Consider the following 16,573-nt stretch of genomic DNA (forward strand, 5'->3'; position numbering starts at 1 on the left):
ACAAAAACATCATATAAGCATGCCATATCATCCTCGCATGCAAGGGCAATGATGAAAATGAGCATTCTACGTTGGTGTTGCCCTGTGCCGCGGCAATGCGACTTAACTGGAGCTATCGTCGTGCAATGTTGCGATGACGCGGCCATCGCTTGCCAGTGCCCAAACCCTAGATGGAGAAAACAAACCGCGATAGGGTAATAACGGCGCGAGTTTATTTCTGTTGTCTCTTTTTTTTTCATTTACTTTTTCCATTTTATTATATAAAGGTAGAATGGTCATTTCAACCATATCCTTGTATGCGAGGATGTTGTGGCATGCTTATGTAGTATTTATTTTTGGGTTTAAGGACTATATTAAGCTGAATAATTAATTTTGAGGTCTTATTTAGATTATTTGAAACCTCATAGACTAAGGCTCAGTTAGTGTCTTCTATAGATAAAGATTAAAAGCAGGTATGCAAAACGAGAAAACCATTAACACATGATTAATTAAGTTTTAATTATTATAAACTTGAAAAATGAATTTATCTGATATTTTAAAACAACTTATATATAGAAGGTTTTCGCATAAAATGCACTGTTTAGCAGTTTAAAAAGCGTGTTAACGGAAAACGAGGAAAAATATGTATCTTACGAAGTTAGAAAGGGCCTAAACTGATCTTGGACTGAATTGACTATTAAAAAAATAATCCCTAAAATAGATTAGTTCTCGTTCTGTTATGCATAGAGGTGCCCTTGTAAGATTCAATGTTGCAAAAAGCAGAACATTTCTGAAATATCCACTAAAAAAATCTGAAATCGGGAATTTTCACCATATATCGTGTAGAAATTTTGAACATTTTTTTCTATATGATTAAAATCATATATTTTTGGTTAAGGAAATGGGGAAGTATGTGGAGTAACTTTGATAACCACAAATTCCGTCTCCTCAGTGAGGAAAAACTAAAAAAAAAAGAGACAAAGTTGCATGTATAAAGTCTTCTTTCTCTGTTTTAACTTGTATAGGTGAATTTAAATATGGATGTTTACTATAAGTGATGTACCTCATCCTCCTTCCGTTGTAAAATAATTTACAACAGGTACTATTAATTTTCTCACTTAAACCACTCGTTTTTTATTTCAAAGCTTTCCAACACTAAAAAAGGTGTTGTACTTTTAAAGTGTAATGTCATAAATATAAGCATATTTTTTTTTTCAATTTAGTGTAACAATCTAAGACGAAATAGTGGTTAAAATAGCAAAATTAAAGCTGTTAGTTATTTTAAAATGGAGGGAGTAATTATCTACCATTTCTGTTTCAAAAACTATACAAAATAGCACTTCTCCATCCACAAAAGTTACACATATTTCATAGTTTGAGTTTTTCCAAATAAGTTATTTCTATTTATAGTCTTTATGTATTCAAAGACTTAAGAGATAAATTAAGTGTTTTATTAGAACCCAAATAGTCATCTAAATATTCATTGGTTGCATGCATGTATTCACTTATTGATTTTGTAATATCTAAGGTGATTTAATTTTTTTTTAATTTTAGTGTTAAAAGTAATATATATAACTTTCGTGGATGGAGGGAGTACGTGACCGGGAAATAAAGAGTGTATTTAAGGGAATCACCTTGATACTAATATATACCCGTCGAATTAATTTACCGTGTGCTATTATTATAAAAGAATCCACAGAGTTTTGATTGGCAGTTCCGATGTAATCCAAAAGTCACCTGCTGACTCACACGATACTCGACATCCCCATCACTCAATGACCGAGACGAACATATGCCCGTCGACAAATTCCACCGAAATTTCACGGAACCATCTAAAAATCCTACGAATCCACCACCCACCGTCTCCGCTCCACGCGTGGCATTCTGTCCCATCTTTTCCCCAATTGTCTCCCCCCTCCCGCACATCTACACCTGTCCACCCCGCCGCTGTACGTACCCGCGAGTCGCCGCGACCCCATCAAACTCCGCGATTTCCCACGCAACACCAGCGCACACAATGACACAAACTATACGTGTCACCACGGCCCCGTTTGCCGCCATCCTCCGCCGAGGTCGCCCGCCGCGCCGCTTGACCGCGAGAAACCCCAACCCCCACGGCGCCCTCGCCCATCCCGCGAATCCCACGGGGAAAAACCCGCGGTTTTCCCCCACCACCACCACGTCGATGCGTACGCATCGCGTACGTGCCATCCCGGCATGAAAGCTCGTCTTTTGCTGGGTCCCTTCCCGCGCTGTGTGTGTGGAGGCCGCGCGCGTGTAATCTGAGGGGAGCCACACGCGTTAGGTGGCCGCTTTTGCCGGGGCAGGGGACAGCCAAGAGCCAACCCTCCACGGACTCGGAGCCCCGACGTGTCAACGTGTCACGCGACGCGCGGGAGGTCAAACGAAAGAGACACGAGTCGTCGTCTCGACGTCCACGCCAATTTCCGGCGCTGGCCAATCGCGGCGCGGCACGCACCCACCCACGTCTTCCCCACCATGCTTTTCTAATCCCCACCAAAAATATTAAACAAAACCGCAGCAACTTTAGATTGAAAAAAACGTTGATTATTCAGACATCGAAGACTAGTTGTTGTTGTGGAGTAGTAGTAATACTAGTAAAAGATTATTACTAATTGCTCATTTAGAGCACCCGCAATGGTAAAGTAAGATGCTATCTATAAAACATATACATCTCAGCAATAGACTAGATTAATAGTAAACCACTTCAATAATATGTCTACATGGGTATCTATAACTCTTTAATCCATTGTCTCGTTTTTCTCTATAGACTATCTGTAGGTTAGTATATAGCTTTGCTCTCTCTCTTCATTTAATCTCTTTCAAGTAAGAAAATATGCTGACATAGATCTCTTGTAGAGAGTCTATAGATAACCATTGTGGGTGCCCTTAGCACAACTTCGCTTCGTCGAACCGAAATCTAACCAAACAATTTCAGCTTCATCTAAGAAATTAAAGCTAGCTAGAATACTCTCACAAAATTAACGAGAGAGATGTACTTAGGTTTAAACCTACAATAGAAAGTTATAAATCCACTTAATACATAGATAATATAAAAAAATATAAAGAATGATGGTTCTCATACAAAAGCTAACTTAATACGTGCTCTAAAACAATACATTAATATATAAGTGAGAGAGAAGGATATGAGATGATAAATTGAAGCTAACCTTATTGTAAATATTATATATATATATATATATATATATATATATATATATATATATATATATATGTTAACTTTAAAATATGCTAGTAGCTAACAGTGAGCTGTACTATTAAACTCGCTCTTAAACAGATTCACAACTTTATTTGATACCCAAATATTAGTAAAATTAAATTCAGATGTCTGAGTCTCTGCCGAACGAGCTCCAAGTCCAACGGAGACACACACGTTGCAGTAAGGGTGGGCCCCACGGGCGTGCGGACCGTGCATCGCGTGCGTCGCCGTCGAACACGGCACAGCGACGCGCGTGTCCAATGGACGGTCGCCATCGCGGTGCAGCTGCATTATTCCGGGTGCGAATGCGATTAGATTAGGATTTGATCTCGCGATTAGATTGGGCGTGTACTCGTGGTAGTAGCATTACTACTAGTACGTGGCGACGACGAATGACAGCGATATATTTTTCTTTTTCTCTTTTGCGTTGGTGGTAGCTTCGTCACGTGTCCGGGCCTGGGTGGGTGGTCGCCGTTTGGTGTGGACGCGAAGGACACGTGTCGCGTGGCGGTGCGCGGCGGGGAGGCGGGACTCGTGGACGGCCCGGATGCGGCCGAACCCACCACCTGTCGCGGCATCGACGACTGATCGCGACGCGAGGCGTCCTTTATATTGCGGCCCCGCTTTCGTCTCCGCCTCTCTCATTCTCTCTCTCGTTGCTCCTGAGATCGTCTCGTCTCGTGGTGGTGGTGGTGGCCATTGCCGGAGCTTCCAAGGTGTTTGATGTCGATGGCGGAGGTGTGCTGTGATTCTGCGGTGGTGGTCGGGGCGGAGGCGGAGGCGAGGGCGAGGGCGCGCGCCGGGAGGCGGCGGCGGGCGGGAGTTGAGGGGGCAGGGAGGTGGAACGCCACGGCGACGGCTGCGGGTGTGGCGGCGGAGGAGGCCGCGACGAGGAAGCGGAGGGCGAGTGGTGGTGAGGCCGGGTTGGTGGTGGTGGCGAAGCGGCATGGGGCGGCGTCGGTCGCCGGGAGGAGGAGGGAGATGGAGGACGCCGTGTCGCTGCGCGAGGCGTTCGCCGCGCCGGCGGACGGGGAGGTTGCGGCGGCGAGGTGTGACTTCTATGGGGTGTTCGACGGGCACGGCTGCTCGCACGTGGCGGACGCGTGCAGGGAGCGGATGCACGAGCTCGTCGCGGAGGAGATGGGCGCCAGGTCACCGGCGGTGGCGGCGGCGGCGGCGGCGCGCGAGCCGGCGTCTTGGACGGGGGTGATGGAGCGGAGCTTCGCGAGGATGGACGCCGAGGTGATCGCCGGCTGCCGAGCCGAGAGCGGCAGCTGCCGGTGCGAGGGGCAGAAGTGCGACCACGTGGGGTCCACGGCGGTGGTGGCCGTCGTGGAGGAGAGCCGCGTCGTCGTGGCCAACTGCGGCGATTCCCGCGCCGTGCTCTGCCGCGGCGGCGCGCCCGTGCAGCTCTCCTCCGACCACAAGCCCGACCGCCCCGACGAGCTGGAGCGGATCGAGGAGGCCGGCGGCCGCGTCATCTTCTGGGAGGGCGCCAGGGTCCTCGGCGTCCTCGCCATGTCGCGCTCCATCGGCGACGCCTACCTGAAGCCCTACGTCACCGCCGTGCCGGAGGTGACGGTGACCGGCAGGTCGGACGCCGACGAGTGCCTCATCCTCGCCAGCGACGGCCTCTGGGACGTCGTCAGCAACGAGGCCGCGTGCGAGGTGGCGCAGTCGTGCCTCCGCCGCGGCAGGCAGCGGTGGTGCGCCGAGGCGGCGGCGGTGCTGACCAAGCTGGCCCTCGCTCGCCGCAGCTCCGACAACATCTCCGTCGTCGTCGTCGATCTCCGGCGAGGCAATGCCTTGTAGAGAGAGTGTCACCCAGCTGATGCTGTAGCATCAGTACTAGTATTGCAGATATTAGCTAAGCTAATGGTTCTACTGATCTTTTTTTTTTCTTTTTCTTTCCCTTGTGTTAAAAATCATTTTTTTTCTTCTAATTTTCTCCCTGAATTAACCAAGTTCAGTGGAGCACATAGATCAGATGACGGGGTTGTGCAACTGCTAGTTGGTGTAACCAGAATTTCATCTGGATACCAACTGAAATGAAATGAATATTAAGCAAGATTATTTGAGAAGGAAGTTTAGACCATGAGATATTCGTTAGGCAAATGACCTTATTACTATTGAATTACTGTTTCTGCTGTGGTTCATCATACTGTACCACTTGGATTTCAGGTTGATATCTACTACTACTACCTGAAAGTCCTAAAACTCTGAATGGTACTACTAATTAATTACTCTGCATCTTGCAATCATACAATCTTGATGATATGATTGCACGATATTTTCCTCTGCCGTCCCGGACTCAAATTCAATTAAAATAACATCTCTGAATTGATTGGGGATACAAAGGACAAACTAAAATTCCAGGGTTCATCAGAGAAGCACCAAGGGAACATTATCCTCAATTTTCAATTATACTACTGTAATTTCTCATGTTTATGTCAGTGACAAGATTCAGAACATTCCAAACGTAATTTCTCATCAGATATTTTTTCTGTGCGCGATTCGTCTGGAAGGAGAACATCTATCTAATATCTTCATCAGTCAGAAAAATCTCAAATCACACACCAACACTTGCGCGGTCCAGCTAACCCTGCTCTGTAGCTGCCTGCCTCCTGTCCAGCAAGAAGCAAGATTCTCTCATTTTCTCTCACGAGAGATCTGCCAATGCACAGCTCAACGATTCTCAGCAATCTCTCAACTCCCTTTTCTAAAGCGAAATTAGTACTAATCAAGCATCAACATAGGCTGATGTGACTAGACCAGAAAGGGATTACAGAACTGGCCACTCCAAACATGCTGCTAACCCTGATTTATGGACGGGTTTGTTGCTCCAGCAGACAAATAAAATCTTTTGCTTAGCCACTAATAAAGGGAGTTTTAGAGAGTAGGGTAGAGATCGCAAGCAACATTGGTGAATGATGTGATTTGGTGAGGCTACGAGGGAGATGTGATGGCAGACATGGGGGTTAGTCGCCGGAGGTGTGGCGTGTCGACACGTACGCAGTATGTCGAGAAGATCGGGCAGGATTGTGCAATCTGCGGGCAGATCACAGATCCGGTTCAATCTTCACCGTGTTTATTACTCTCTCCGTTTCTACCATTTTTTTTGATACTGTTGATTTTTTTAGCACATGTTTGACCGTTCGTCATATTTATTTTTTTTAAATATATAAAACTAGATGTATACATATAACTATATTTAACAATGAATTAAATGATAGAAAAAATTAATAATTACTTAATTTTTTTAATAAGACAAATGGTCAAACATATTTAAAAAAGTCAAGGATATTAAATATTTGAAACTGATGGAGTAATTTGGTAAATTTTGTTATAGCACATGGTGAGTGGTGACTTCGCACGAAATCATTTTTTAAGGAACACAATATGAAAATGTGGTTATTTTTCATGAGACACCGTACTAATTAAATTAATGGTTTCAAGCTAACTAGTAAGAGGGGCACCACTTTTTACCTGACTCGACCAAATTGCATCTTCTTTGTTATCTCTTCCCCTCTCTCCCTCCTTTCTCTCTTCTCCAGCGAGTTTGTCTACATGTGGCTAGCCGGCGGCACTGCTTTCCCTCCACCTTGCAGCCTCACGCACTGATCCTACTCGGATCCTCTCCTCCTCACTGATGCCTCTCCTGTCCTCGAGCGGTTGGTTCATCGATCGATCAGCACGGTCCTTCGCCAGCCATGACGGCGGCGGCGATGGCTCCCTCGCCTCCGAAGCCGGTGTCCCCGAGGCAGCTCAGCCTGGGGGACCTCAGGGCGGTGTCCATGCTCGATCGGCCGAAGCGTCAAGGGCGTCGTATTCCACGTTGTGCCCACCATGGCGGGGGAGGTAGAAGGGGTTGTTTCCTCATCCGTGGCACTCAAGACGATCTCGCGGGAGACGGAGCAACACAAGAAGATGGGGAGCGGCGGCGAGGGCAGGCACCGGCGGATCTGGTTCGAGTGGGACGTGCTCATGTCGCTGAGCCACCCGCTGCTCCCTTCACTCCGCGGTGTCCTCGCCACCGATGTCGTTGTCGGGTTGGTCATCGACCGCTACGGCGGAAGAGACCTCAACTCGCTCTGACGCCGCCAGACCGAGAAGATGGCTTCAGGCCAAGCTGGCGGCGGCTAAGAACCTCCACGCCACGACGGTGGCCAAGATAACGCCGCTCAAGTCTACCGTCGAGCTGACGAATGACGCCATCGTCGCGAGGATGGAGGAGGCGGGGAAGAAGCGGGCGGTGGTGGAGGTGCTCCACCGGCGCATTGACCGCGAGCGTGACGACCCGCGGCGGGTCGGAGGTCGCGCTGGAGCAGCGGGTGCTCGTCCGGCACCAGGTCGCTCACGCGCTGCAGTTGGCCGAGCGCGCCATGGTGGCGGAGACCCACGAGTTGGCTTTGGCGTGATCGGCGGTCGCCACTGCCGAGCAGGCCGCGCATGCTCTAGTCACCGACGTCGATGTTGATGTCGACGCGGCCCACCACAACGTCATGGCGGTCCCGGCGCGGAGACCGGAGGAGTTGCGCAGGGGCGTGGAGGGCGAGGAGAGAACGGCCGATCGAGGCGCACGTCGAGGAGATTGTGGCCGCCATAAGGTTGGCCGAGGCGCACGCCAGGAAGCAGGAAGCTGCTGAGCAATGGCACGGCCGTGACCCTGAAGTCCTGATGTTCTGCAACAAAATTTGCATATTAATTTTTGTGGCTAAATCCTGCTCAATTTGAATATGCGAGCAAATAAAAGAAGATCAGAATTCCTGCTGAATCTGCAAAGAGCAAATCACAAAAATGTTCTACATAAAATATGTAGACTGAGAGCAATTTTCAAAAAAAGAAATACAAATCCAGCTCACTATGCGGTGAGCAAATCACAAAAATGCTCAACAAAAAAAAAAAAGCAAACTTAGAGCAGATAGGGGAAAATAATCGCAAATCCCCCTCAATCTGCAGCGTGCGAATCACGAAATATTCTCAAATCTGCGGAGCAAATCAAAAAATTATAATGTGTAAAATCACAAATCCTCCTCAATCTGAATAATTTGTAAAATCACAAATCCCACTCAATCTGCAGCCAAAAATGATCTCAGTCTTCAGCAAAATAATATTTTGTAAAATCACAAATCCCACTCAATCTGCAGCCAAAAATGATCTTCAAAAAAAATGATCTCAGTCTTCAGCAAAATAATATTTTGTAAAATCACAAATCCTAGTCAATAAAATTATGATCTCAGTCTTCAGCAAAATAATATTTTGTGATTTATTTTGCAAAATCACAAATCCTAGTCAATCTGCAGCCAAAAATAATCTTCAAATCGAATAAAAAAAATTGTGTCTGAGCCCAGGTTCGAACTGGGGACCTTTAGTGTGTGAGACTAACGTGATGACCAACTACACCACCCAGACCATGTGATTGGAAGTAAAAGATTATTGAAATTTAGTAAAAAAAGGTTTTGTTGTTCTGTAAGTAACAAATCTACACAAAGTTTGGTTTGCTCAAAATCTATAAAGTTTCATACTTTTTACTATTAGTGGCACGTCCCAATCCCAACACGAGAAAATCATTTTCTATGAAAAAAGAAGTCAATTTTACTCCCTCCAACTATTTGTCATGCACTTAACCACCTAAACAATTTTCTCTCATTTTGCACCATGAACTATTAAAAATAATTCATCTCATTGTCTTACAACAATTCTCTTTCTTTTTTCTATTTCTATGTAGTGACTTCGTCAATCTTAAAATATGCCAGCTCAGTCTCCGGAGGTGCTTATAGGGATAGAATGTGCACGTGCGCGTTCATAGAAGTGAGTATGCGTGCGGTGTATGAACGTTTGCGTTGTACTGTGTTTCAAAAAACAAGAATATATCATGTGCACATTTCAGGCAGAGTAAGCAGCACGTCAAAAAGATTGGGCAGGATTGCTATCCGTGAGCAAACCTTAAATCATGCTCAATATGAATATGAAAGAGAATTAGAAAAAAAAAAAAGGGAAATCCTGCTCAATCTGCGGAGAGCAAATCACAAAAATGCTCAACACAAGAAATGCAAATGGAGAGCAAATAAAAAAAAAATCGTAAATCCTTCTCAATCTGCATCGAACAAATAAAAAAAACATCCAACAAAATTAGCAAGATACCAAAAAATTAACATCCAAAAAAACTCTAAAAATAAAAATTTAGCAAGTCACCAAAAAATTAACATCCATCAAAACTAAAAAAAACATCCAACAAAAATTTAAAAAAAAGATAAAAAATTGCAAGTCACAAAAAAAACATCCAACAAAACTAAAAAAAGTTAACAAGTCACAAAAAAATTAACATCCAACAAAACTTAAAATAAAATATGCGTCCAATAAAACTTAAAAAGTAACAAAACTTAAAAACTAAATTAACATCCAACAAAACTTAAAATAAAATATGCGTCCAACAAAACTTAAAAAGTTAAAATAAAAATAATTTGTCTGAGCCCAGGTTCGAACTGGGGACCTTTAGTGTGTGAGACTAACGTGATAACCAACTACACCACCCAGACATTGTGACTGAAGAAAAAAATATTGGTATAATATAGTAATTATAAAGAATAATCTATCAATTGTAAAGAACGGAGAGAATACTGGAGCTCATATACAAATTTTTATTGGCTCAAAATCAATACAAATTTTCAGACTTTGATTACTCGTGAGTCGTGACACGTCCAACACGAGAAAATCGTTTTCGATGATCAGTCCTGTCCAGGGCCCAAAAGTGCTGAACCAGCTGATTCGCCCATAGAGGCCCACAACGCCCACTAGTCTGCTTCATAAATGGACTATATCTTCTAATTATTAGGACTGCTCAGAAATAATCCCAGCATGCAATTTCTGCATCAGCTTTTCACCTTTGGTAATCTTGTCTATAGAGACAGATAAACTTCCCTCTGATCTTTATGGACTGTTTTGTATGCCATTCAATGAGGTTCAACTTTTCAACCGAAGTACTCCACTTCCTACACTAATTCATATATGCACAAATATAAATTCAAACATCTACTACTTGGTAACATTTGACTAATAATTATGGAGAAATATCCAGGGAAACCATCAAATAAGTGAAAACCTATGAAAAACATACCTAAAATTCTCTAAATTAATAAAAGTATTACTAGAGATAGGTATAGACATGAAATACTTTCATGTCAAATCTCAAGTCCAAACTCAACTTCATTGAGAGTTATTCCCAAATAAAGTTAAGTTTGAATTTAAGATTTGGTACAAATCATGCATATACTTATCTCTAGTATTTTTTTTATGAATTTATAAAACTTTTAAATATGGTTTTCGTGGGTTTTCACCATATATGTCCCCAAAAACAGCCTAACAAAATACTATAAGTTTACAGTTATAAAAGTGGTACAGTTCAATTCATATTTGAAACTCATTTCACATGATGTTAATTTTTGTAATTGTTGATAAATGTTTCATGGAAAAGGAATATGGGCCTGGTGAAAAAAAAAAGTAATATTGCAAAAATTGAAGCATGGCTGATGTGATACTGTTGGAGATGCACATTTGGAGTGGGCCAAGTCATTGGATTAGCAAAAGGGAAAGAGGGAAAAGGCATTGTTTCTATGAATATGATAGCAAGCAAGTGCTCCAACAGTTGCTTTTCTTCTCACTTGTACAATCCTACTACATCACAACCCCCTGATGGTTCCTTCTCCTTTTTCTACTTTTTTCTTGTTTCGTTTTGTGTTGGATTTCACCATCATAGGGGTGTGCAATGACAGGATTCCGCGCCGACACTCACGTCCTATTGGCTGCCATGGAGACTTAAATTGGCAGCTCCAAGAACCCTAGTGGTGTAGAAGAGACTTTTATCAAAGAGGAAGTTCTTGGAGCCCACAGGCATGCAGCTCTGAATTTATCATCTTGGTGGCTCCATGAGTGTCATCTCAATTGGGGTCCATGCAGATTTTGCATTCATGAGAACAAATAGCACATTTGAGTTGATTTTGTGAAGATTTGACATGTTACACTTGTACTAATGCATAGGGGAAACAAAAAACTCCATTTGCTCAGTACTCCATGCATATGAATATCATCTGAATATTAAGTGAATGCAAATATTATGATCATGATCTCGGAGTAATTTAATTCACACATTTGAGTAGTTGTGCTAAGATAGCTGTAATCTGTATAAAAGGATCATCCAGGATTCAAATGCTAGAACAGTACGGAAACTATGGAAATCAACATAGGAGTAGAACATAAGAAGCTACTACCTCCCTCCTAAAATAAAGCAACTTTTAGTTATAAATCTGAAAAAATGTACAGCTATATTCTAAGACGGAGGTAATAATAAATAGTATTAGTAAGACAACAAGGACATCATATAACTCAATATGAGAAGCAGCGAAAATTGGATCCATTTGTCCTGCTAAGGCTTGATGAATCACTGGGACCCATTCAGGTGTCCTACGTTTTCTCTGGACTTATGATTCAAAAATATCGAGGTGCATTCAGTGAAGTTTCGGCTGTACTAATTACATCTTACATGTCCTTGCTATGCTTCATTTCACCATATAAAAAGAACAGTGTATTCATCCTCGCAAAAAAACAAAAGAAGTAAAGAACGAGAGTAAAAGGAGTAACTTACAATTTGGACTAGGGGGTGGGAGTTCACAAATACAAGAGAAATAATCGGAGCTTCAGACCCGGCAAAAATTTGGACTAGGGGATGGGAGTTCACAAATACATCAGGCATAGTTACTTTATGTTTTTCAGATAACGTATCAAAGATTCAAAATTTATGTGATACTCCATACTCAACTTTGCCAAAAGGCACGTGCAAGATATAGTTCTCTGGCCCACAACAAAATAGTCTCAGTAGCAGAGCAATGATTTCTGAACTGCGGAAGCTGGTGAAAAAACAGCTTCTTTTGATGACTAGTGGCAGTGCATTGTGCAGCTTCTGTTCATTCTGTTCCTATTGCAGCAGCCAGAGTCTGCTTGTCTGAATGTGATTCACTGCAGCAATGTCTGCTTACAAGGACAAACAGGAGAAACAAAAGCAGCAGCCAAAAGGGAAAGAAGAAATTCAGACAACAGAGCCATTGAAATTCAATCACTATCACAGGTGCCTTTTTGTTACTAGCATGGTTGCATTTTTTTTTTGAAGGAAAAAAGAAAGAACATTTGTACACAAAGCACTGATTCTGATGGAAACCCAATCATTGTTTGGTACTTGAGCTACTGTAGCATGATTTAGATAAGTCATGCAATGGCAAAAAGGTGGACAGCAAATGTCAAGCGCTATTTTTCTCCCTAATCATGCTGAAGTTCATGAGTGTCTTGTTGGCTCACTTTGCATAGCAGCATCTCCATAAGATGTTCCAAAGTATCTTACTGCGAGATTGCACCATGTGGAAAGGTTGCAAAAACACAACAAGGGCACCTTTCAGGATCAGAAATGGACACAGAAAGATGCAACTATACTCAATGAGGAAAAAAAAAGATTAACTAGTCATGAACATCTAAACTTTGCCACACAAAGATAGTTTGATAGCAACATGCACATTTCATTCATGCAGAGCTGAACCCGACTAAATATTTCCAACATTATTAGGTTATCAAAATGCTAAAGTTTCAGAGATACCTAGCTGCTATCTGGGGTGCACTTCTTAGGACTGGATATAATTCCAACGGTTTCAAGTACATTGTCCAAGAAGAGCACATACTACCGCTAGTAGTATCATCCGTTGCCTGAAATCATGTGGCAGGGGGCGCCTCCGTAATCTTCATCGCCTTCGGTTTGTTCTCTCCCTTGATGTCAAGCAAGAACTTCACCACAAGCCTCATCGACGGGCGGTTGTTTGGGAGGTTCTTAACGCAGAGCAGCGCAATCCTCAGAACTCTACACATCTCATCCTTGAAATGTTCAGCAATCTTCTCATCTAGCACTGACTCTGCCCCATTCTGCTCCACATTGGTGGTTGCCCATGCCACCAGGTCCTTGTCACCAATATCGGATGACATGGGACTCTTGCCAGTAACAAGTTCCAGCATGACCACACCAAAGCTATATACATCGCTCTTCTCAGTTACACGTATAGTGTAGGCATACTCTGCGATACAAAACAGACAAACCCACATAAGAAACTAGGAAGAAATTATGGTGACTTATGACAATTTTTAGCCAATTACAACAACCCACAAGTACAAAAAGAAATCCTAATCAGAACATATGCACCAAAAAAGACTGTCTGAACTGATTATCAAATCAATCTCAAAAGCTACATTCATATATACTCTAATTAGGAACACTTCTCAGAAACAAATTAGGAACACTTCTCAGAAACAAATTAGGCATAAGGAACTCACCAGGAGCAATGTATCCACAAGAACCAGCAATGACAGACATGGTGGCCGGCCCATCACCAATAGACTTCGCGACGCCAAAATCTGCTATCTTGGCACGAAAATCAGCATCAAGCAGAATGTTGTTTGACTTCACATCTCGGTGGATGATCACGGGAACAAAGTCATGGTGCAAGTAGCTGAGCCCCTCAGCAGCATCGAGTGCGATCTTGTACCTCGCAGGCCAATCCAAGATGCCAGCTTTGGCACTGTGGAGAAAGTCTCCCAGGCTGCCATTAGGCATGAACTCATAGACAAGCAACCGGCACGCCTCGTTCGTAAGACAGCAGAAGAGCTTGACAATGTTCTTGTGCCTAACTTTGCTCAATGTTTCCACCTCGGCCTCAAAGCTGTCGATCTTCTTGCTCGCCGCCGCGCTACTTGCCCAAAGCTTCTTCACAGCCAAGGTATCACTCGTAGGCCTGACAACAGCCTTGTACACCATCCCTGATGAACCCTTGCCAATCAAATTGTTCTCAGTCAGGCTATTCACAATGTCCCTCTCATTGAACTCCACCTTGTGGAAGGATGTGAGCACCCACTCTGAATTCTCGCTGTCAACTTCGATGGCGCGCTTATTGTAGCTCCTATACTTGTAAATGAACCAGGCAACACTCGTGAGTAGAATGCCAGCAGCAGCTGTGAGGATGGCTACAGCCATCTGGATTCGGGCACGCCGGTTGGAATCAGGATCACCATTCCTTGAACATAGCCCATAGCACAGGCCAGGATTACCCAAGAAGCACGGTCGGAATTGATCAGTGTCGAATAAGATTGGAAGATGCCCAGTGAGCTTGTTATAGGACAGGTTAAGAACACCCAGCAGTTTCAGATCCTGCAATTGTGCAGGCACCTGACCAGAAAGCTCATTGTTCGACAAATCAAGCGTGCTCATCTTATCCATACCCCCAAGCTCTTCAGGTATACTACCACTGAGGTGGTTGTCTGAAAGATTCAACAATGTCAAATTCTTCAGTTCTCCGATGCCGCGCGGGATCTCTCCAGAAAGGGAATTGTTGCTCAAATCAAGCAGGAAAAGCACCGAAAGAGATGCCAGTGACGGCGGCACTGTCCCGGTGAAGCTGTTGTCCGAAGCCGACAGCACCACCAGCTGGGTTAAATTCCCCAATTCAGCAGGAAGAACACCGGTGAATCGATTGTTATCAATGATGAGGTTGGACAGGTTCGCGGCACGGCCAATGGCGGCGCCGACATTGCCGGAGAACGCATTGCCACGGAGCTCGAGCAGGTAGACATGGGGCAATCCCCAGAATTCCGGCGGCACCGGGCCGGAGAGCCGATTGCAGGGCAGCCTCACCCTCATCAGCGACCTGCATTTCCCCAGCTCGTCGGGAATGGCGCCGTCGAACATGTTGTTCAGCAGCAGGAGCTGGCTCAGCTTCCCGCCGGCGCAGAGCGTCGCCGGAATCCGGCCGGACATGCGGTTGTCCGAGACGTCCAGCGACTGGAGCGGGCAGTTCTTCCCGAACTCCGGCGGGAACGGCCCTTCGATCTGGTTGGCGAAGATCATCAGCTCGGTCAGCCTCGCCGCCGCCGCGAGCGTCGCCGGCAACCGCCCGGTCAGGTTGTTCTGATACATGTGCACGCTCTCCAGGCTCGGCGCGGCGAACATGTCCTCCGGTATCTCGCCGGAGATGTGGTTCATCGAGATGTCCAGTTGCTGGAGCTTCTTGAGGCCGCCCAACCCCGCCGGAATCCTGCCGGAGAGCTGGTTGGAGAAGAGCTCTATCTGGACCAAAGAACTCAAGTTCACGATGCTCGGTGGTATCTCGCCGGTGAGGTTGTTGCTCGAGAGGTCCAGATCGACGAGGTTGGACAGCTTCCCGACGGAAGGAGGGATGCTACCGGTGAGGGAGCAGTTGGCGAGGAAAAGCACGCGGAGCGCGGCGAGGTCGCCGAGGTTGTCCGGCAATGGCGACGGGGAGAACGAGTTGTAGGCGAGCAGCAGCTCCTGGAGCGCGGTTACGTTGGCGAGGAACCCCGGGAACGCGCCGGAGACGAGGTTCTGTATCAGGTTGAGCACCGCCAGCGACGGGAACCCGCCGCCGTAGGCCGACGGGAGCTCGCCGGAGAAGTTGTTCGACGCGAGGTTGAGCGTCTCGAGCGCCTGGAGCCCCGCGAGGCAGGCGGGAAGCGGGCCCGTGAGGTCGTTCGACGACATGTCGAGGTGCCGCAGCGACCGCAGCGAGCAGAGCGCGACGGGGAACCCCCCGGCGAGGTACAGCCCGCCGAGGTAGAGCCCCGCGACGACGCCGTCGGAGACGGCGGCGTTCCCGGCCGCGGCGTCGCACGCCACGTGCGGCCAGCGGCAGAGGTCGTCGCCGCGCCATGCCGAGAGCGCGGCGGTTGGGTCCGTGAGCGTGGCCCTGGCGGCGAGGAGCGCGCCCGCGTCGCCGGACGCGGCGCCGCCGATGCCCGCGCGGACGCCCGGCAGGAGGAGGCCGGCGAACACGACGGCGAGGTGGAGCAACCGCCGGTGGAGCGGCGCCATGGTGGAGGTGGTGGAGGTGGGTGGAGGGAGTGGGGAGCGTGGGTGGGAGGAGGAGAGGTTTAAAGGGAGGGAAGGAAGTTGCATAGGAGGATTGGAAGCCTCTCCTCCTGGGGTGGTCTTGTCTTTTAGATAGACGAGCACATTGAAAGCGATGAGGGTTGGGGATTTTGGCTACAGCTACCAAGGGAAGTGTCCACACAGGGAGTATTATCACTACGAGATACGCTTGGATGTGGTGGTCCGCATCGAGGGGAGGCTGGATATAGCCAGAGGTTGTACGGATCATGTAGCAAGTTTGGAAGATATCTATGTGGCGAACACGGCAATATATAGAATATGCTGCTTTTTCCGTACATATAAAGTCAATGCGCTTGGCTGACGTATGAGAAACGTATCCGGACGTTGAGTTACAGTTAGATGTTGGTAATGGTACGCTGGCG

General features: G+C 45.9%; 2 protein-coding genes and 2 non-coding genes across 4 annotated transcripts; 1 reads left to right on the forward strand and 3 right to left on the reverse strand.

The window, feature by feature from the left end:
- The first annotated feature begins 3,880 nt into the window (after positions 1-3,880).
- LOC127784098 (probable protein phosphatase 2C 68) lies at positions 3,881-5,301 on the forward strand. Its single transcript, XM_052311287.1, has one exon. It carries the CDS (start codon positions 3,944-3,946, stop codon positions 5,030-5,032), a length of 1,089 nt encoding a protein of 362 aa, XP_052167247.1. The 5' UTR covers positions 3,881-3,943; the 3' UTR covers positions 5,033-5,301.
- Positions 5,302-8,558: 3,257 nt separating this feature from the next.
- TRNAV-CAC (transfer RNA valine (anticodon CAC)) lies at positions 8,559-8,632 on the reverse strand. Its single transcript has one exon. It is a non-coding gene; the product is annotated as a tRNA-Val (tRNA).
- A 1,053-nt stretch (positions 8,633-9,685) lies between these two features.
- TRNAV-CAC (transfer RNA valine (anticodon CAC)) lies at positions 9,686-9,759 on the reverse strand. The gene has a single exon. It is a non-coding gene; the product is annotated as a tRNA-Val (tRNA).
- A 2,544-nt stretch (positions 9,760-12,303) lies between these two features.
- Positions 12,304-16,218, reverse strand: LOC127783662 (receptor-like protein kinase HSL1). Its single transcript, XM_052310856.1, has 2 exons — positions 13,586-16,218; positions 12,304-13,329 (listed from the first exon to the last, which is right to left on the reverse strand). Exons 1-2 carry the CDS (start codon positions 16,215-16,217, stop codon positions 12,974-12,976), a joined length of 2,988 nt encoding a protein of 995 aa, XP_052166816.1. The 5' UTR covers position 16,218; the 3' UTR covers positions 12,304-12,973.
- Positions 16,219-16,573: the final 355 nt, after the last annotated feature.

The sequence above is a fragment of the Oryza glaberrima genome, chromosome 9 (assembly GCF_000147395.1).
Source record: "Oryza glaberrima chromosome 9, OglaRS2, whole genome shotgun sequence".
In the NCBI taxonomy this organism is placed as follows: domain Eukaryota; kingdom Viridiplantae; phylum Streptophyta; class Magnoliopsida; order Poales; family Poaceae; genus Oryza; species Oryza glaberrima.

Bases quoted from the DNA above. Each gene is read 5' to 3' on its own strand.
- LOC127784098 (XM_052311287.1), top strand. From the start codon at position 3,944: ATGTCGATGGCGGAGGTGTGCTGTGATTCTGCGGTGGTGGTCGGGGCG.
- LOC127783662 (XM_052310856.1), bottom strand. From the start codon at position 16,217: ATGCAACTTCCTTCCCTCCCTTTAAACCTCTCCTCCTCCCACCCACGC. The intron at 13,330-13,585 runs GTGAGTTCCTTA...TTTGTATCGCAG, and splicing joins TTGTGGATACATTGCTCCTG to AGTATGCCTACACTATACGT.